Source organism: Narcine bancroftii, chromosome 7, assembly GCF_036971445.1.
Source record: "Narcine bancroftii isolate sNarBan1 chromosome 7, sNarBan1.hap1, whole genome shotgun sequence".
NCBI classification, from domain to species: domain Eukaryota; kingdom Metazoa; phylum Chordata; class Chondrichthyes; order Torpediniformes; family Narcinidae; genus Narcine; species Narcine bancroftii.
This window is the reverse complement of record NC_091475.1, coordinates 31,954,440-31,977,032: the sequence shown is the minus strand read 5'-3', so window position 1 is coordinate 31,977,032 and position 22,593 is coordinate 31,954,440. Positions and strand designations below refer to the sequence as shown.

General features: G+C 39.0%; 1 protein-coding gene across 1 annotated transcript in view; it reads left to right on the top strand.

Annotated features, from left to right (window-relative positions):
* The window catches only part of epha6 (eph receptor A6), a 429,920-nt gene extending 408,186 nt beyond the window's left edge, over positions 1–21,734 (top strand). The window contains exons 12-15 of the mRNA XM_069889421.1: positions 5,503–5,652; positions 7,420–7,613; positions 13,373–13,522; positions 17,317–21,734. Of these exons, the coding sequence (XP_069745522.1) occupies positions 5,503–5,652; positions 7,420–7,613; positions 13,373–13,522; positions 17,317–17,431 (609 nt within the window). The 3' untranslated portion in view covers positions 17,432–21,734. The remainder of the gene's footprint in view (positions 1–5,502; positions 5,653–7,419; positions 7,614–13,372; positions 13,523–17,316) is intronic.
* Positions 21,735–22,593: the final 859 nt, after the last annotated feature.

Sequence of the window (22,593 nt, the reverse complement as noted above, 5' to 3'; positions counted from 1 at the left end):
AAATTAAATGGGTGTCAGACACAAGGATTTCTGAATAGCATTTGATAACGTGGAGCAGAGATTTGAGAAAGGTAATGACAGATGGATGTAGAAGAGAAGTGTCCACATGGATGGAATGATGGTTTAAGGACAGAGAGAGAATATAATGGCAGTGGGAGGTTTTTAAACTTGAAAAATTATATTTCATTGAAAATGTTGCTGGGTACTTTGTTATTAATATAATGTATCAATAAGTAAAGACAACTGTGAAATAATATTAAGATTCATTAAATTATGAGGAGGACTATGAAGGATTATGTTGATATGTGCAGAAACAGTAAGTGATCCATATTTAATTTTTTAATAGATTTTATTGTGAATAAAGAGAAGTGAAAACTTCAGAAGGAAATATGAAACTGATCTTCATTTTAATTGCTTTTGTGTATGTGCATGGAATGTTTTGAGGCTGTGCTTTTTTAATATACTGTTACGGGTTATATTATATATAAATATATTTTTTAAAAGAGATTGATTGTGGGGGGGGGGTTTAGCGTAGGTCACTTCAAAAACAGACATTTAGACTTCACATCTCATTTAAAATGCAAGAGCTTTGCTGAAGCTGGACATTCAGGCAGCAGTGGCTTTGCAAAAGACAACGTATCTGCTTTGGAAGGAATTTCAGAAGTAGGTGCAAATGGAGAAGTCTGGGCTCAAGTACTGATAAAGATATTTCAAGGATTGGGTTTGGACCCTTAGGAGGAGGTCTGGTTTTTACAAGCAGAGAGAGAGAAAGAGGGGAAAGAAAAAACAAGACTTCTCTTAGAGGGAGAGAGAAGTCAGTTCTACAGTGGCTTTTGAGGATGCAACATGGTGAGCTGGCAGGCTTATTGAAAACCCCATTTTGAAGACAGGTTGTGAGTTCTGAGTTCAGCCCGTTCAAAACCCTTGTAGTCCTTACAAGAGGAAATGGCTGGCTAGAATGTTTCTCCTGAAATAAGGGAAACAAGAGGAACTCTGTGATGTCCTGGAAGAAGAGGTTATCAATTGGAAAACCCATGATGGAGCAAGTTTCTTCAGCAAGACACTGAAGTGGCTGATCGGAGGAAATCAGTTTGTGTGTGTGTCCAACGAGCAACAAATATATCTCCGTAACCAACAAGAACCTTCCTGAGCAGTAACCATTTACCTCTAAGCACCAGAGCCTGGTGAAAATTCATAAATATTAAATTCTGTGCACAGTAGAAGAATTGCCTGATACTGGAGAACTTGGACTATTAAAGCAAAGAATTTTCCTGAACATATATACACTTCATACATGTGCACTTAGAATTAGAAGGGGGTTAAGTTAATAGTAATAAGTTAAAGTTTGATCCTGTTTTTATGTTTAAAAGCAACTTTTATTTAAGTAGTCATTTGTCTTTGTGAATTTCTCTTGCTGCTGGGTTTTGGAGTCTTCTGGGCTCACAACAATATTGTATGTCTGAACCTTCCTTCTCTCTTGTTGCTGTTTTCTAGAGCTTAGTGGCACAGTTTAATGTGCCACAACAGTGAGTGTACTTCAAAAGTACTTCACCAGGTTTAAATTCCTTTACGATACCCAGAGTATATTAAAGTATACTATAATTGCAAGTCTTCCTTCTGAACACCAACATCTTTAAATAATGGAAGCTGCAGTTTGAATGTGTGGCAAGTTGAAATGTAAATTAGTGTATGGAGTGATGAAACACCTTAAGAATAATGAGGAGTTGGGTTTCCATTTCTATAAATAAAAACAGTCTGACAATGGAGAGCAAAGGATACACGAGTTTGTTTTACACCTGGATCGCAGAGATGTTCTGAATGAATGCCATTTGCAGGGAGAGGTTTGGTTCTGTTTGTAGCCCTGACAAATTCAAAGGCTTTTCCAATCAGCATTCTGCATTCTCATCTGAATATAGCTCTTAATTACGTGGTCGTCCGTTCCCATTGACGGTGCCAACGATAAATGAGAATTCTTGCATAATGTTCCAACCAAAGGCATATATTGACCTTAACTTGCATTGAAAATTTTGTTTCAATCCTCCAAAGATCCAAGTACCTACAATAATATAGCATAAAAAATAGAGCCACTTACTGACACGTATGATAATTCTGATATTGGGGATATGGCGATAATTTTTAACAAGTATAAAGAACATCGAGTAACTGCTGTGTGAGAAAGGAAATCTAGGTGCCATTTTTTGTCAAACGGAGTCCTGTTTAGTCTCTTTCGAGCTGAATTTTGGAAAGTGAGTGGGGAAATGGAGCAGACTGGATGAGAAAGGGAAGAGGAAAAACAGTAAATGTGAATGAAAGGAGAAAGGAAATTAATTACTTTAATGGTGAGACGGCTGGGCTTTATATCCATGAGAAGGAATTTCTTTTGGAAACAAGGTGATCCAGATGTCTGCTTTGTGGTGTATATTGATTCAGATAATTATGGGACACCCAGGTCCTTCTGAACACCAACATCCTCAATAAAATATGGAGAATGAATTCACAGGACCCTCCCAGCTGCGTGCCAGCCTTTTGGCTGTGGCTTCCAACCTTTTCTCGACTTGCAGTTTTTTCCTGTTGCACAAGTTGGATGGGCCGGCAGCAATTGACTGTCTTCACACATCATCAGTTGATAAAGGTGACTCAAGATGTCAGATGCTGAGATTTGTAACAACTCGTTGGTTTTTGAAAACACTCGAGATAAATGCATTTGATTTTGGTGAATTATAAAGAGTGAATGAGGAACTGAATAATTTTAAAACATTTCACAGGTAGCAAGAATGTTGCAAGGCGACAATGAGATATTCATATCTACAAGGAGCATGAGCTAAAGGAGAGTTAACCTGGGGCTTATTAAGGGTGGATGTTTACCTACTACTGAGAGGATTCTTCTGCACTCTGAAAAAGAATCCTTTGAGTAAGTTGATGGGTCCTCAGTTGACAAGTTTATGTAAAAGAAGTGCCACTTATTAGAATAGACCTTGGGGCATAACTGGAGCAGAGGCAACAATGTTAAGTACAAGGTAAAGTTTCATTCTGCATACATCCCTACTTCATCTTCTTCTTTGGCTTGGCTTCGCGGACGAAGATTTATGGAGGGGTAATGTCCACGTCAGCTGCAGGCTCGTTTGTGGCTGACAAGTCCGATGCGGGACAGGCAGCCACGGTTGCAGCGGTTGCAAGGGAAAATTGGTTGGTTGGGGTTGGGTGTTAGGTTTTTCCTCCTTCGTCTTTTGTCAGTGAGGTGGGCTCTGCGGTCTTCTTCAAAGGATGTTGCTGCCCGGCGAACTGTGAGAATCCAAGATGCACGGTTTGAGGCGAGATCAGCCCATTGGTGGTGGTTAATGTGGCAGGCATCAAGAGATTTATTTAGGCAGTTCTTGTACCTCTTCTTTGGTGCACCTCTGTCTCGGTGGCCAGTGGAGAGCTCGCCATATAACACGATCTTAGGAAGGCGATGGTCCTCCATTCTGGAGACATGACCTACCCAGCGCAGTTTGATCTTCAGCAGCGTGGATTTGATACTGTCGGCCTCTGCCATATCACAGCGCTTGACGTCCTGTTTTGCAGAAACTGCCAAAATGTTTGGCCTGGAAGTCAGCCTGAAGAAAACTGAGGTCCTCCATCAGCCAGCTCCCCACCATGACTACCAGCCCCCCCACATCTCCATCGGGCACACAAAACTCAAAACGGTCAACCAGTTTACCTATCTCGGCTGCACCATTTCATCGGATGCAAGGATCGACAACGAGATAGACAACAGACTCGCCAAGGCAAATAGTGCCTTTGGAAGACGACATAAAAGAGTCTAGAAAAACAACCAACTGAAAAACCTCACAAGATTAGCGTATACAGAGCCGTTGTCATATCCACACTCCTGTTCGGCTCCAAATCATGGGTCCTCTACCAGCATCACCTATGGCTCCTAGAACTTTTCCACCAGCGTTGTCTCCGCTCCATCCTCAACATTCATTGGAGCGACTTCATCACCAACATCGAAGTACTCGAGATGGCAGAGGCCGACAGAATTAAATCCACGCTGCTGAAGAAAAAAAACAGCATCCCTACTACCAATGCCAAGCTAAATGAGAATGTTTATCTTGTCAGTGCTCTTAACCATTTTGTAGGGAAATATTACCAATGTTTTTGGCCTTTTAATGAAGAAGGGAGCTGAATCGTTTGCTTACAGACTACGTTTCATTCTGTGTCATTTTAGTACAAACCTTCACTTAAAGTTAATGTACTCCATTCACATCCCTCCACAACCATTGGAAAGCTGAGAAAACATTTCGGCCTTCCTAGATATTGGGGAAAAGAAAGCTCTTTATATTTTACTGCTTAACTGTCAATATCCATATCTTTTTAATCTTTGTCAGCGGTCTGGTTGCAAATCACCACATCACCATCATCTGCCTTTGCAAGTGTGGACAGGGAATGCATTCTTTTGGATTTACATAACCTGGCTTTACTAGGTCAAGTTTAAAATCCTGACAGAGAATATTGTTTTCTAGGACTTTCAATCCCACCTGAAGTGAGAAGATAACAAGCTTTACTCTCTCAATGAATTTAGCAACTACCCCCAAGGTTTAAAGCCTTTGTTAGGCCTTGCTAACAATTTTTTTCAATTGACTATATTCCTGAGTGATGTATCACACACTTGCAAAATTTGCAAGACCAAAATCTCACAAAAGTTAATAATTGTAAAATTAAAATTTGCAATTGTTGGTTTAATATCATGAGCAAAAAAAGCAGCCAAGCTCCTGAACAAAATGGTGGGGGGAGGGGGAGGGGAGGAGTACAGACCCACAAGCAAGAGGCCATAGGTGGATGTGGGTGGGAGGGCATGAGAGAAAAAAGCTGAAAATTTATAGAGGGAGGAGATGGCTCTCTGGTAGTAGATGGAGGGAGTGGAGAACTGGATGAAAAGGGAGAAAGAGGGATGGGGAAGAGAGGGAGTCAGGGGAGTACAGAGATGTCAATGTTAATACCATCCAGTTGGAGAGTGCCCAGACAGAATGTTAGATGTTGTTCCTCAAATTGACAGGTGTCCTCGGTTTGGCAGTGCATGAATCAATGGGCAGGTATATCAGCACAGAAGAGGGGCATGGAATTGAAATGGTTGCCCATTGGGAGATCCTCACCATTGCTGAGGTCAGAGGAGTTGCACATGAATTTTTGCCTCACAAGGAAGGGCTGTTTAGGGCCCTGGATGGTGGTAAAGGAGGAGATGCTGGAACTAGTGTTGCACCTCCTGTGGTTGCAGGGATTACAGAGAAGAGGGTGTGAAGCCGACAAGGGACTCACAGAGGGAGTGATCCCTGTGGAAGGTGGAAAAGGGTGGGGAGGGTTAGATGTAGCTCATGATGGGGTCTAATTGCAGCTGGCATGAATGTATTAGATCACAAGGCCAAGTAGAGGGGTTAATTAGCCTCCTCCTTTCATGTTTTCATATGCTATGCTTGCATTCAATTGCACAGCTAACTCACGTGCACCTCTCTCTTAACACAGGGCGGAAAAATCCCTATTCGATGGACTGCTCCAGAAGCAATAGCCTACAGGAAGTTCTCTTCAGCAAGTGATGTGTGGAGTTATGGAATTGTAATGTGGGAAGTCATGTCATATGGAGAAAGACCTTACTGGGAGATGTCCAACCAAGATGTATGTTATTCATATACTTAATTTTCTCATTTGTGTTTCAATCGTTTTAAACTCTAAACTCTGAGATACCTGTTGTTGGTTAGTTAGATAGGTGGAAGGGAGACTAATTCAGACCAATGAGAAGAAAAGCAGCTTGGATGATCCTATCCATCGAAGCCTACAACCATAACTCTGCTATGGAAGTATCAAAAGGGATCTGGTTAAGTTTGCAATATTTCAGTAAGGAAATATTGGTGTACTTGTCTCCTTCTTCACCTGTATGGTTATCTCATTGATAAGTGAAAGTCAATGTTATAGGTGTATAAACATCCTTCATCTGGGTTGAAAATTCACACATAATTTTGTCATTTATATCCTATTATACTGACTGATTGCATTCCATAATGGAAGTATTTGTTTGTAATGGATTGGAGGGCTTGGGTTATGAGGATAGATTGGAAGGCTGGAGTTATAAGGAGAGATTGGGTGGATTGTGTCTGGAGGTGACATGATAGATAGAGATGTATAAATTTATGAGAGGCATCGAAGGCATACATAGATATCACCTGTTTCCCATGTTAAGGATAAAGACCTGGGTTTAAGATGAGAAGCAGACGTTTAAAGAGAGTCTAAGGGGAAATCTTTCTCACAGAGAGATTGGTATCTGGATTAGCTGCCAGAGCAGCAGAGGCAGGAGTAATAACAATGCTTAAGGGGCATCTGGACAGATACTTAGATGAATGAGCAAGGCATAGATGGATTTAATGTATATGAAGACCTCAAAAAGGGTGCAGAAGACTTTCACTCGATTGATTCCAGGGATGAAGGGTGTAAACTGAAGAATCTAAGGTTCTGCAACAGAGGAAATTGACTCCAAATCTGTTTCAGATATTTGAGATAATAAAGCACCGAGGTGGTCTGGAAAGAGACTGTCCACTTTGGTGGAAGATCAAAAGCAAAGGGACATAGAATGAAAGTGTCAAGAAAGAAAAGTGACTCGAGAAACTTTTTTTTCCCCCAAGTATGGTGTTAATCCGCATCACAGTCCACGGAGATAGTGAAGATAGATTCAATTTTGGTTTTAAAGAGAAACTTGGACAAATATTGGAGGAAGAAAAATACTACAGGGCTGTGTAATTTTTCAGTTATTATGAAAATAAGGCAGCTATTTGTTATCTTTGTAACTTCTTTTAAAACATCAGTCAAATCAAAATAATGCATTGCAATCACCTGGAAGTCTGACTTCCCCCTGCTCTTCACTCAATGGACCATGGAAATGCAATCCTGTGTGCTCATGGAGAAAATAACATATAATTTAAGAAATAAGCATGATACTTTTGCCAAAATATGGCAACCTTATCTAGAGCACTTTGGCGTGCAGCTATAACAGCAGCCCACAGTTCTAAAAAGCCAACAAAAAACATAAAGATAACAGCACTGAAGCATCTCAAGGAGTGGAAATAGAATAGAGAGAGTGGCAGGACGCTGAATTTTTTTCTTCTCTGTTACTTTTTACCATTATTCTGTTTGTCACTTTAATTGCTTTAGTTGTTATTTAATTTTCCAAGTTTTGGGGGAAGCGAAGGAAATTGTAAGTAAAGCTGACATCGTGTTTGTACCTGAGAAACGAATTATACTAAAGGAAAGTGCAAATATGCTTTAAAAAAATTGTTTTTTCAGATGGTGATACTATGCTTGTTTTGGAAAAATAAAATTTTCAAAAAGAAAAACGATCAGTCAAATTGCATTTCTGAAGAGATAAAATCAAGTGCTGTCATTTCCTTGTAGGTCATTTTATCAATAGAAGAAGGCTATCGACTTCCTTCCCCGATGGGGTGCCCGGTCACCCTTCACCAGCTCATGCTCCATTGTTGGCAAAAGGAACGTAATCATAGGCCAAAGTTCACAGAAATTGTCAGCTTCTTGGATAAGGTGATTCGCAATCCCAGCAGCCTTCAGACCTTGGTGGAAGAAGTGCATGGGTGGGTACACCTGAAGGCACCTTTTATCAGTCAAATTTCATGTAAGACTAATGACTTGGTTTTTTTTTTCAAGTTTCAGCGACGATGTTCATTCGGAGTTGTGCAACATTTCCAGGTGTCCAAGTTTGTCACAGTAATTTGTAAATGTGCTCAAAAATAATGCTACATTTAACACTATATTAAAATTCTTGAAATATAAGTACTGCTCAATAGTTAAAATCATAGGTGGAATCATGGAACTATACAGCACAGAAACGGACCCTTCAGCCCACCTCATCCATTCAGACAATGATCCTGTCTGTACTAATGCATTTTGTCTGCATCTACACTTTTTATATCAAATACTTGTTCAAATGCTTTTAAAACATTGTAATTGTATCTGCTTCTGCTTCCACCACCTCTTCTGACAGCTCATTACAAATAATTACCACCCTCTGTGTGAAAAATGTACCTCTCAGATCTCCTTTAAATTTCTCCCTTCCCCTCCCTTCCTTGTACATATCATCTCACATTTATGACATATGTAGCATGTTTTGTTTGTCCAGGAAATAGTTTAATAAAGTTTATATATATATATATATATATATATATATACACACACACACACACACATACACACACACACACACACACACACACACACACACACACACGTATACATATATATATATATATATGTGTGTGTGTGTGTGTGTGTCTGTATGGTGTGTGTGTGAGTATAACATATAAATCTATAGTTTGCATTTTCAGTTAAAATACCATATAAGTTAACTTTCAGATAAGTTGTGTCCCCATTTTCATTATTTTATCATATATCAGGCGTATAAATCGACTCCCCAATTTTCTGCAAGGAACGTGCCAGAGACTGGTGTCTGGGCCTCTCAGCAAAAATCCAAACTTCATTACAACACCCCAATCACCAAATAACAAATCTGTAACTTCTGGCCAAATGGAGCTGGGTCCAAGTCTTCAGCATCATTCTCAACATCGGGTGCGGTGCCATCCGTCCGCATTGAAAAAGTCACCTCGCTGCCCAAGTGTGCTTGGTGCAGGAACCACAGCAACGTGTCGGCTCCTGGGCAGGGGCAGCGACCTTGGGCTCAAGGCAGAAGTGGGGACCTCGGCCTACAGGGCAGGAACAGCGACCTCAGGCTCCCAGCAGGAGCTGCGACCCTGTGCTCCCAACATCAGCGGCGATCTCGACCTACCGGGCAGGAGTGGGGACCTCGGGCTCTACTGTTATAGAATGTCTGGGGTGGGTTATGGCAGCGCTGGTGGTGAGGAGATGCTTGGGTCGTCTTATACACTGAATCTACATTGAGCGTTTTTTTGAGTTGAATTGAAGGTCTAATTTTTCTACCTGGTGTATGTCAACCCCTGCTTTTTGAGGGTTTCAAGGCTTGACTTCAAAATATACTATATTCTGTTTCACTTTATCTCTGCTTTATAGAAATCTCTATTTACATGCAATAAACAAGAAAAACATCACCCACTAGTATCTTTGTTGGCACAATGACAGGCATGCTATATGTTTTAAAATATTGCTTTAGCTCAAGTTACTGACTCAATTGAATTAAGTATTTAAGTAACTATAGATGCATTGGTTCTTCACTGAAACAATTCCAAGCTAACCTTGTTTCTTTTCTTTCTTCATACAGATCTGTTATTTACTCTGCCTCAAATGCTTATCCTATTTTCACTTTAAAAATGCAATTTTTTTCTGCCTCTATTATTCCCTGTGGCAAATCATTGCATGCTCTAACAACTCACAGTTCAACTTTCTGAAAAATAATAGCCCAGACTGTTTCCTCATTTCATTCACCCAAGGAGACAGAAATAATTAATATTGATTATTGGACTGCTGAGAAAGGGTCCAGGTTTTCCATTGAGATACTTTCCTATGGTGAAAGTTATGTATTTGATCTTTAGCAAAAAAAACTGTTGTTATCCGTACCGTGTACTTCAATCATGGCTTTACTTTCACTACAGTGAAATGGAACTCAGTGAGTGAAGAGTAAGGGACAGAGATGATGGAGAGTGAAGATAAGAATCATGTAGAACCACTCAGTTTAATGAATGGGTACAGAAATTTATGAATTCCAGTGCAGTAGTTATTATTTTCAGGAAAGATCATATAAATATAAGCTGTATTGTATGGCTAAACACAAAAGCTGAAAATGCTGGAACCTCGAGCAGACAAAGGACTGGAGGAGCCTAGCAGACCATTTAACATCCATGGGTAGAAATGGTCAGTCAACATTTCAGTTCAAGACTTAAGAATCTTTCTTCTTTGGCTTGGCATCATGGACAAAGATTTATGGAGGGGTATGTCCACATCTGCTGCAGTCTCGTTGGTGACTGACAAGTCCGATGCGGGACAGGCAGGCACGGTTGCAGCGGTTGCAAGGGAAAATTGGTTGGTTGGGGTTGGGTGTTGGGTTTTTCCTCCTTTGTCTTTTGTCTTTTGTCAGTGAGGTGGGCTCTGCGGTCTTCTTCAAAGGAGGTTGCTGCCCGCCAAACTGTGAGGCGTCAAGATGCACGGTTGGAGGCGTTATCAGCCCACTGGCGGTGGTCAATGTGGCAGGCACCAAGAGATTTCTTTAAGCAGTCCTTGTACCTCTCCTTTGGGGCACCTCTGTCTCGGTGGCCAGTAGAGAGCTCGCCATAGAACACAATCTTGGGAAGGCGATGGTCCTCCATTCTGGAGACGTGACCCACCCGGCGCAGTTGGGTCTTCAGCAGCATGGATTCGATGCTTGCAGACTCTGCCAGCTCGAGTACAGAATCAGTAAAATTACATATATAAATGGGGAAAGAAGCTGGGGGAGGAACCCAGAGGTGTTAGAGTATACGACTGAAGGTGTGAGTGGTGGAGAGACAGGTAGAGGGAGAAACTATTCGGAAGGGAGGAGGGAAGAAAACGAGGGAGGGAGAAACTATTAGGAAGGGGGAGGGGAGAAAACAGGAAGAAAATAAGTACAGGAGAGATAAAGAAGAGATGGAAATAGAGAAATCAGATGAGATGGGTTTTTTGATGGCTCCTTTGTTGGGGCAAAGTGGAAATCGAAAATAATGAGATAGAAATTTGCATTAAGCAACAGATGCTGAAAGTTCAGTGCGGAGAAATGCCACTTCTTGTTCATTTATGTATTAATGTCTTGGCACTTGTATATTGCTAAATCAGAGGTGTCATTATTAGTGTGAAATAATATTTTGAGCAGTAATTAAATTTTACCAAACAAAGAAACACTACTTTTCTACCACAGCTGGAAAATGCTCTATGTAAACAGAGATTTTTCAAATATCTTCTATTTCTTTGGGAGCCTGATATACAGATTGCAATGAAATTATACCTTTGATTCAGTTTATTTTTTTTACCAAACTGTTATTAATCTAATTTAATCTATTAATTATATAGTATTCATTTTTCATTGGCTTAAAGCACAGAGTCAGTAATCTCAAAAATGAAACCTACATAAATGAAAGCAACAGTAAATCTTTTAATTTATATAATTTTAGTTTCGTGAATTTTTGCAGCCAATTCTTTTATTTGCTTATCATTAAGTATAGTGCTGCAGGTTGAAATAACCTTTGGTTTTTTTTCTTTCACCACTTCTTGCTTTATTCCCCTTAAGAATGAGCTTGTGTACCGATCTCTTCGATGAGAAGCAGCAGCTCAACCTCCTCACTGCCTGACAGTTTTGCCATGTAATTGTTAGATTGTCGACCACCTTGACGGATTTTTATCTCTCAGATGTTGCACCCATCCTCCACAGACTGCAAGTGGCAAACATTCAAACACGGCCAAAGTCGATTCCAAATGGCAGCAGCCCTTGTTCAAAAGGGTCCTTCTTAGGTGGCAGCTAATCAAATTCAGACAGTTTTGTGCCCTGTCAACCCACTGATTTTAATTTGTTTTCTTCTTCTTCAGTAGAGCCTTTGTGAGTGGTTTGCATTGAAAAATCACACAGCTAAGACCACTCTTGGAAGGTTTTGTCTAAGAACCATGCTCCATCACCATCTATTATAGAATTCATTTCATTATTTTCAGGAAATTAAATGCAAAGAAAAAGATGAAAAAAAAGTAAGACCAGTAGAGAAAGTAGATGATAAAGCACTAAAGTGCAGATGACAGTATGGGAGTATTAAAGTCCTAATGTTATTGTGTTTCTATAAATTGTATTTTAAGTGTATTTTTCAGGTGCATGAATAATAAGTACATGAACCAATCTATTAATTTTAGTGGATCAGTTCACTACACATCATAAGATAGCAGGAATTGGAGATGAGCAGTGAAATTCCAAGGTACAGATGCTAAAGGCACTATAAACTGGTGGGATAGTTAAAAAATTCAAAATGCTAATGCACTTGTGGATCTTATATAATCCCTTAAATGTAAAGGGGTTATGGTTATTGTTCAGCTGTATAGAAATATGGTTAAATCACAAATGGAGAAATGCATTTATCTCTGGGCACTGCAGCCTGGAGGCCCAACAGGAAGTTCAGGACAGATTCACAGGCTAACCAGATTAAATTATAGAGGGTTGCATATACAACAGGCTTGGATAGAGCATAGAAAAAGGGACAACTCCCTGGAGAATACAATATAACAAACACATCAATTGCCTTCAGGTCTTTCTTCCTGCACTGCTCCCTCAGCAATGCTAAAAAGGCACTGTGAGGTTTCATTCTTTTTCTCAAAATGCACACAGATACTTTATTTTAACATTTCAGTATGACCTCAACTCAGTCAACACAATATTTAGCTGAGAGCTATCAAGATTGACAGGAAAACACTTCAACTAAGTTACAACAAATCTTCTCAATCCATGAAAAACTATATTCAAAAGTGAAAACAGTGACACCCGGTGGGCAAGTTTGAAAAAAAAACTGCATGGGGCTAAGTGACTAAAGAGAAACAATGAAAATTATTACATTTAACAAAGGAAAATACATACCTGCAATCAGTGGCCTTCTAGTCTTTCTTCCTGCACCTCTGCTCCTAAGCATGCAAAATAACAGAGTTTCACTAAGAAATCTCTGTGATGCTACATTGGTCATAGGACCTGCTGGAATACAGTGGTGCCAAAAAAAGTTAAATGAAAACATCCACAAAACTTACATTAACGGTCAAAACAATACAAAATGAGTGTAATAATATTAACAATTAACAATATGCATTAAGACTGACAACATAGACAGTTCAGCCCTTAAAATGGCGCAGCCTACCTTCAGCAATACAAAACGGCATTGTGAGGAGCACAAGGGGAGGGGCCACAGAAGCTTAGGATGTACAGAAAAGTTGATGCACTGCAAAGTCATTTCCACAAGAAAAATTAATAAAATAACAGTAAAGAAAAATAACTCATTGAGAGAAAATTCACAAATACAAAATCATTAAATGATAAATAAAATTTGCAAATACAAGTTGGGAATAAGAATTAATAAATGACATTTTAAACTCTGTTACACTTAGATTCTATTCACAAGTATTTTCACTAAGCATTAACTAATGACAGAGCTTTGTAAATAATACCCTTTCCTCTTCATGTGATGAACTGTGTCAGTGAAATAAACACACAAAAGAGATGCTCAAATGCTTTATTGATGCCGCCCTGTGTTAGACTCAGTTGAATTCTCATTAAATAAAAGAAAGGCAATACTTTTGGAGATGGTCCGAATATTACCTGTACTTGTGCATGTTATAAATATGCTGGAAGAGGAATGCAGATGAGATCTAACATTTGCTTTCACTACAGGTTACCAGAATCACCAAGTGAACTCCCAGAATTCTCTTACTTTGTCTCAGTGAATGATTGGCTGGACTCAATCAAGATGGATCAATACAAGAACAATTTCATGGCTGCAGGCATCACCACTTTGGATTCTGTCACAAGAATGAATATTGAGTAAGTGAAACATTAAACTGTCCGCTTTTATTGTGAGTCACAAACCTCAGTTCACTTTCTGTGGCCACTGCCTCATGCATTTACATTAATCTAAGGTCCCACGTGTTTGCCTTAGCTTTAGATCATATTATTTGCCATGGGATCAAGCTCTAATGTGGACAGGTGGTTTACACCATCAAAAAGTCAATCTGACTGAACAAAGACAGATCAACCTTGCTTCAAGAATCTAGTGATATTCATTGTTAAGAGGTACCCTTGGCTTAATAAGGAGCATCAGGCTTCTAATTACACATCTCAGTAATTTTATTTTGCATTAGTTAGATAGTGAGGATTTGGGTTCTTGCAGGCGATGCTTATTGAAGAATGAAAATAATATCATCTTTCTTCTACAGTCCTTGGCATCAAGGGTTTGACCACAGTTCTGTGGGTTCTGAAGGAACAGAAGAGTCCTAGCTAGGATCTACAAACATTGCCACAAATGAAACAGGAAATGCTTAACGGGGTTTGGGAGATCTTCAGACCAAGTTTGTGATCCTGATCCTTGAACTCTCTGGAAGTAAAACACAAAAGTTTGCAGATACCATGGTCAAAAACATGATTCTGGAGAAACTCAGCAAGTCAAATGGCAATTCAGCCTTGAGCCCTTCGTCAAGGTATTGATTCGACATTGATTTACCAATGATTTGCTGAGCATGTGCACTCATGCAGTTACCTTGATGAAGGGCTGAAGCCCCAAACATTGGTTATGTGCCTTTACCTATGCTCTATAAGTACACTGTTTGACCTGCTGAGTTTCTCCAGCATTGTGTTTTTCCTGGAACTCTCTTCTCCTCAGACTGCCAAATTCTGTGGTGATGGACTGGGTCAATGGGGAATTTCAAAATCAATGTTCAATTCCATCGAGAGATAGGTCGATGAGATATCGGAAGTTCTCTATATCCGTAATTATTGAAAAAAAATCAGATATCCACCATGAATCTTTATTGACAAGAGGTAATGATGTGCAGCAGGGACAAGTTGATTTAATTTTTTGGATAGTCAGTGTGAGCTCCTTTTTTTTACATTGAGCTACCAATGATCTGGAGCTCAGCTCGATGTGTGCACACTTGCAGGCATCATTCTGTGTGCTGCAGCCCAGCAACTGAGGACTGAGTGGCCTTAGATTGGGAGTGGTATTGGATGAAGAATTTCCCATTAGCTCTGATGAGCTCCCTCCAGCTGAGGTGTCGTGGGGTGTGTTAGAGGAAATGAGAGATTGAAGAATGTTACAAGAAGCAGGTCATTTCAAGTGCTAGAGGTTTATTATATACATATTTTTATGCTTACCGATGGAGAGAACTACAATATGTGTATTCCAGACAACTTTCTTCAGAGCAAAGGAAAACATCTCTTGTTACACCTTTTTTCCAGTTGATCCTCAGTGGGCTATGGACCATTAATATTCTCAAATTACATTCATACCCATCCAGGTATCCTATAAGGTACACTGGGATAGTTTATCCATCTTATTGACAGAGGGTAGATAGCTCTGGGTCATCGATGATGCTTCCCTGTTCACAATCTGAGCTAGAATAATGGCCCTAATATTCAGCCCTAATAATACAGACACCTATCTGGTTTTTACTCAATGCTTGTAGAAGGCCTTAAACATTGGTAATATCTTTACCACCTATGCATGCTGCAAGACCTGCTGAGTTCCTCCAGATTTTCTATATTTTTTGTATAATCACAGTGTCTGCAGCCTTTTGTGCTTCACTCCTAATATTCAGTGACCTTGTGTACCCAACTCAAACTGCCAGAGTGCTGATAAAGGATCCAGAATCTGGTCATCACACAATACCTAGTGAGTTCTCCATCTTTGTAAACTAATGTGTGACTATTCTCCTTATAGCACGTCTGCATATGCATTTCAACCTGTCCAATGTGTGACGCTGCTTTCACCTTAGATACCTCAAACAGTCCAGTATTACAGTCAGGAACATTGACAACAAGGTTGGAGCAATGACATTACCCTGCCTAACCTTGGGCAATGTTGGCATTAGGTCTGCAAAAGATCCCACACTTAGAATCATGCAATTATGTAGCAGATGTAGAATGGAGACAGAAATCTGAGGGCAGCCACATTTTAAGAATGAGTCTTCATTGACTCACTGTTGATCACAGCCCTTGTGCCTCAGGATGCAGAGTCTATGGAGAGAGAAACAATTAACATTTCACATCAACATCATTTTATCTGACCTGCTCTGTGTTTCCAACATTTTCTGTTCTAAGATCTGCTCTATTTTTGTTTTTCAGCTGATAGATCTTCTCAAACTCTTGTTAGGCTTGGGTAATGATGAAGCTGACCCAGGCATGAAGTGAATGGCACTTATCAAAAGTCAAGTCTTAGCTGAGAAGTTCTTCAAAGTGCTTTTTCACTGGTCCTTTCCACTTTTCCGTTCTTAAGAAACTTTCCTCTTTTGCTAGTTGTCCCCACTGGGAGCTTGGACAATGGATGATACTGACACTTCAAAGACATTGGTACCACATGCAAGCGGTGGTAATGAGTGAGTTATTGAATCGCCTGTGCCCTTCTCACCAACCATCTGTTCTTTTAGTTCCTGAGATTTTTTATGGATCTTAGACTTCACATTCCTGCAGATATTTTTCTCTCTCCTTTATTAAAGTGAAGGAAGCTGTAATCCCAGGCCGATTGTTCTCTTACGGCTTTTCGTGAACCAGTCTTTCTAAACAAACACTTTCTTAGTGTTTTTGCCATTCCATTCATATTATGGAGAAGATGAAAATTGAGTGATAGAGTGATGAATTTTAATAAATCCAACAAATTTTATTGGCAGCTTTCCAATATTCTATGTGTCATTGTTCTTTGTTTTAGGCTGTATAAAAATAACAAATTCTTTGTAGGCACAATTCATATGTGATAATGGAGAGCTGAGAGCTAATGTCTTGAACAGATCGATTTAGCACGCATGAGCCATTTCCAGAGTCAATCCCTCAAATGACAGGAACAGATCGTAGTTTTGCAATTCTTTTCCATCATGTGTCAAATGCAGTATTTGAATGTGCTTTAAGATTCATATCCATTGCTTCATCAGCATTCTGGTATTGTATTAACCTATATTTATGAAAATGAAGAATCATTAACAGATCTGTCTCTCCTTGAAATATTTTTTACCAATTAATATGGGATTGGTTGGGCAACATGTCTGAATTTTCCATAAAGAAGAGTGTCAAATAATTCCTGCATTATTTTACCTTCCCAACCCCATTCGCATGCATTACACTTACTGTGACTGCTTTCCATTTCCTTCTTCCAAACATCCCTGTCCGTTTATTGTTCTGTCTGTTCTCTATGGAGGGTTAGTTTAGAATGATGGGAATACCAAAGCAGTGGACTCTGAAGTTGATAAGTTTACTGTTATTAGAGTTTTCTAATGAACACTGTCTTCAAACTAACCATCAATTTTTCACATGAACACAAAAAAGATGTTCACCATATGTGCTTTACCCTTTATTGATAGTACTTACTAGAGCAAGGAAAGGTAATAATTATCATGTTACTCATGTTTCCTTTATCTCTTTGATTTGTTTTCTTCATTCCAGGCTGTCCAAATTTTAAAAGCTGGATTCAACATTTGCACTAAGTTCTGTTTTTCTCAATTTCCAACTGTTTCCTTTTCAAACCAAAATTTGAATGATCTGCTCTTTTGGTCCTGGTTGGCAGTAGATCTCTGTAAATTTCCAACTTTTACCATATAATGAGATCTCAGCAGTTTTACTCTGTTTTATTCCAGTGACGTGAGAAGAATTGGTGTCACGTTAATAGGACATCAGAGGCGAATAGTGAGCAGCATACAGACTTTAAGACTGCACATGTTCCACATACAGGAGAAAGGATTTCATGTGTGAATTCTCTCTGAACGCTGTTCAGTAGTATCTCAGCAATTTCAGCGGGAGAACGTTTTATAACTACAATGCCTAGCTTTGTCTATTTAAATATGTTATCAGACGTTGACAGTTGGCATATTCTTCATTTGGACAAGTTTTCAATATGAATCTTAATCCTCTACAAGTTTCCATCCTTTAGCTAAAACTTTACAAACCAATTACCCGTATAGCTTACAAATATTGCGAATAAAGTGGAGTCTAACACACACTTATTGCCAATTTTCCCATTGTTATTTAAAGACGTCGTGTGTAGATGAATACCCCTTATGGTAATAATCTAATAGCCATGTGGCTGCAACAGTATTGATACATTTAGAATTATAGTTTGAGAAGCAATCTTTTTTCAATGTTTGTGACTGTTTAGCTGCTAATATCAAATGTGCAATCAAAAGTTTGACTTTAATATGTTGCTCCTTTTGTAATTTATCAGTACAGATTTTAACGGTTTGTTTGATCTTTTTTGTTTTTGAGTTAATTCGTGGTATGCTGGTACATGAAAAAAACTAGGGATCGACTGAACTGAAGGCATCCAATCTCAAACTTGCTTGCACAATGAAAGGTTGTAATAGAATAGATGGGGGAAGCTGCACATTATTTTCAGTCGATGTTGATTTTCATGTAAGTACCAGTTTTATGTTGTGTGGTTGTACGTAATGACCGAAAAAAGAATAACTTGCAATAACTAGTTTAACATTATCACCTTTATCACTTGTCTTTCTGTAGAAGCAAAGATTCATCAGTACTTCATCTAAAATTATTTTCTTGATTCTAGCCCCTAGACTTCTGAGATTGTGTCTCAAAATTCAATCATTGAGCCTTTATTTTTCCAACGACTTATAATGCCAGTTGCAGTTTGGACTTATAAAATTATTTTTCATTGCAGAAATATCCTGAAAATTTTCAGTGATTTTAATAGGAACATTCTTGCAGTATCAAAATAGGGCAGTGAGTTAATGACAGTTTACAAGAAAGAAAAGGCTGTGATGCATAAATCTTAAATAAGACCATACAAAGCAGACAATAATAGAAATTCACAACACTTCAGTCAACATTGGTAGAGAAAGGATAATCCTTCATCAAGTACCTTTGTTTACAGGCCCAAGTGTCATTTCTTGTTGATAAAGTTTGTTTCAACATTAATAACTCTTTTTGACATAAAATAAAGTTGTTCTTGGTATGTGGATTTATGGTTTTGACATCAGAGAAGGGGAACTTTGTCCACATAACTATAATTTTAGAGGTGACCACCTTTATATCCAAATCAAAGGTGAGATACATTTTTACATTTCAGACAGCCAGAATTATTAGTTTAGATTTTTGAACAGGTTGTTTCCAAAGCTTTTAACTTTTAACTCCCAGTCCTCAACTGGCTGTGAACCTGCCCCAGTTAAATTTAGCCACAGAATAACTGATGTTTGCAAGAAGTGACACATACAGAGGCATTATTTTTCTCCAAAATAAACAGACAAGTTTGCACTTGAGAAATACCAGCTTCTTGTTCTCAAGCATTTGAGAACCAATGTTGCTCCCTCTGCTACCAACTTTTTGTCGAGAATTGGTTTAATAAATATCAGAACTAATGCACAGTGAAGATTCAACTGTGATTCTGCCAGTAAATGTGTTCTGTGCTGCTTTTTTGATAGGAAATCTTCAGCATTACAAGAATTGGAAGGTTCAAAGTGAAACAAACAGAATCGCTTCTTTTGCTGAATTTCTAAATAGCGTTATTCTCCTTTTATCATTCTAAGTCATTTGTTCACTTTTTGAGGAATGATTCTTAACTTGTTTCTATGCTAACTGTTTTTCTATTTGGAACAAAATATCAAAATTTAATATTCTTTAAATGATTTTTAATTCTAGCCACCAAAATTCCTGTTTTTATCAGTTAATGCTGTCCCATAGTTACCCAAAAGTTGAGAAGCATGAATGGAGTTTGTGAGGACATAGAGACACGTTAGTAACTACACGACATTCATTATTTGTCATTAATCAAACCTCTTACTATGTACTCGATAATCTCTAAATAAATTTGCATGTTATAAGCTCAATTTAATTCTGCTTTGTTAGGTTATGTTTTTCCATTTCACTTCCCTGAATAAAAATTCCACCATTTCCTGAAAACTGTCAATCCCTCATTTATCTCTCCATCTTCATTTGAGTAGCAACGTTCCTCTTACTGTTTTCTAACACAGTAGGACAGTTCTGTTGGTGACAATTTGAAGAAATCACAATGAGTATTGCCATTATCTCATCAGACACTGGTTTTAGAATTATTGGTTTTCAGATTAATTAATGGCTTTGTTATGTTTTATTTACTAATGTTACTTTAAGTTATTTACCTTTATTAGTCCCTTGATTCACTTTTTTATATCTGGAATGCCTTTTACGTTCCCCACTGTGAAGACACAGAATACTTATCTCTATAATTGGTTTTTTCCCCCTCCATCGCAGCTTTTCCTCATGCAGCCTCCAGGGGAATCGTTCTTGCCCTCTCATTACTGCTTGGAACATATAAGGAGTATTGAAATCTTAAATGTAAAGGTGGGGGGGAGAAGAGAGGAGGGAAAAACACAGGCTAACAGGTCAGAGGTAGGTGGGAAGGTGGAAGGGAAAGAAGCTGAGAAAGAAGTGGCTTAAAATCCTTCTAGTGATTATTAGAGGATTTTATCTGTTTATTTGTTTTGGGATTTGGGTGTCAGTGGCGAGATCAGTAAGCTCACTTCTTATTGCCCCTGGGAAGGTAGTAGTCAACCACTTGCTTCAACACTGCATTCCTCTGGCAAAAGTACTCACAGAGTGACATTGAGCAGGGACTTCCAGGATCTGGACCCAGTGAAGATGAAGGACTAGCAATCTATTTCTTAATCAAGCAGGTGAGCAACCTAAAATGCAATACTCTTCCGAAAACTGCAGTCAGTATGAATTTGAAACAACGTCTCCTCCTCACTGATCATCACACAGGCACATCCCAAGGATGCGTGCTTAGTCCACTGCTCTATTCATTATACACTCACAACAGTGTGGCCAGACACAATTCCAATGCTAACTACAAGTTTGCCGATGACACCACAGTTGTCGCAGAATCACAAACGGCAATGAGGAAGGAAATGATCAGCTCATTGAGTGGTGTAACGACAACAACTTTGCATTCAACGTCAGCAAAATCAAAGAGATGATTGTGGACTTCAGGAGAAAGTCACGAGAACATGACCCAGTCCTCAATGAGGGCTCAGTAGTGGAGAGGGTCAGGAACCTCAAATTCCTGGGTGTCAACATCTCTGGGGATTTGTCCTGCAGCCTTCATGTTGATGCAATCACAGAGAAGGCTCGCCAGTGGCTATACTTTGTGAGGTGTCTGAGGAGATGCGGTATGTCACCGAAGACTCTCGTAAACTTCTACTCCAGGTGTACCGTGGAGAGCATTCTGGCTGGTCGCATCACTGTCTGGTATGGAGGTGCCAACTCTCAAGACAAGAATAAACTCCAGAGGTTTGTTATCTTGGCCTGCGACATCACAGGCACCAGACTTCACTCCACCAAGGACATGAGGCAGTGTTTGAAAAATGCAGCCTCTATCCTCCAAGACCCCACCACCACCAGGCCATGCCCTCTTCACTCTGCTACCATCTGGGAAAAGACGAGCACTCAGGGGCACAAGGACAGCTTCTTCCCCACTGCCATCAGATTCCTGAATAATCAATGAACTGCCTGACTTTTTGTGCCCTTTTATTGTTATTACTTTATATTTTTATCGTAATTCGTAAGATGGTTATAATGTGTACGTTTGCATTTTGACGCTGCCGCAAGACACTGAATTTCGTGTCTTGTTCATGACAATAAATTCTGCTTCTGATCCTGATTATTTTTGTCATATTTTGGGCCATAATGATTGGCTGAAGTGATTCTGCATTTTCTGCCTCCAAAGTAGTTGAGGAACAAACCTTGCAGACTAAGTTCCCAGTTTAATTTGTACGTGCAGCTGAAATGATCCTGAGTGGGTGAAATAGAAAATCACATGGTGACTACATGCAGGTTATATTTACATGGCTGGAGCACTTATCATCGCAGAACTATCCACAGGAGGTGAGAAGTGAATTTGAAGCCCAGTATCTCAATAATAAGTGTCTTGGAAGAATCTAAGGCCTGTAAAGCAGCAAGGAAAGAATTTCAAATGGCTGAAATTTTTCTTAAATATATGCACATTTATACCTGCTTTTCATCTCAATCCACCAATTAAATAAGAAAGCAGTGGTAATCTCCTTAAATGGACGGGAGGGGGGAGGTGGGGAGGGTGGGAGGGGAGGAGGGAGTGGGGGGGAGAAAATGACATTGTATATGTGTGAAAAGGAAAAAAATGTGTATCATGGTTAATGTGATTTATGGTGTGAAAAATAAAAAATTATTAAAAAAAAGACAATTCTGGACAACCAAAATGAGTGAAATATTTCCACGTTTTAATTCTTGAACTTGGCAAAGTCCAATGATAAGGTACGAAGTTTTCAGGCTTTTCTGTGCTGGCTACAGAAGTGATCCTAAGTGTTCCGTTTTCTGACATTGGATTCCCATCTCAGTCACTTCTGCTCTCCTTAGAACAGCAGTTTACAGCAGCTAATATTGCACAAATGTTTTTAATCAGCCTTCTGTGATTTGTAGAATTGTCGGTTGATCTCTAGTAAACACAGAAATCTTTTCTAAATATTAAGCAAAACAAAGCAATCTGTGAACCAACGGCAGTCATCCAATAAACAAATTTCAATTTGTGTAAAGTTTGCGTATTATTACCAGCATACCTAGAGTTAATAGTAGTTAGAGTTTCAGCTCTAAAGCTGGGAGTGGACAAATAGAATTGTGTTGTCTGAATCGAAAACATTTCTTCACACAGAATATGCTGTACGGCAAATATCTGCTGAGCAATGATGTAAAGAGATTTTGTACAAAGTACAAGTTACTTATTGCTGTATTTTATTTTTCTATTATTTCTTATTGAAGCATTGAAAGTGTTACGGATTAAAATAGCTCATTTATTAAACTATTTATTAGCAAATTTAACAAAAAAAACTGTCCTCTTGTCATTTGGATATCTTTGTGTAAGAATTATTGCTAATCATTAGCTTTATTAGCTT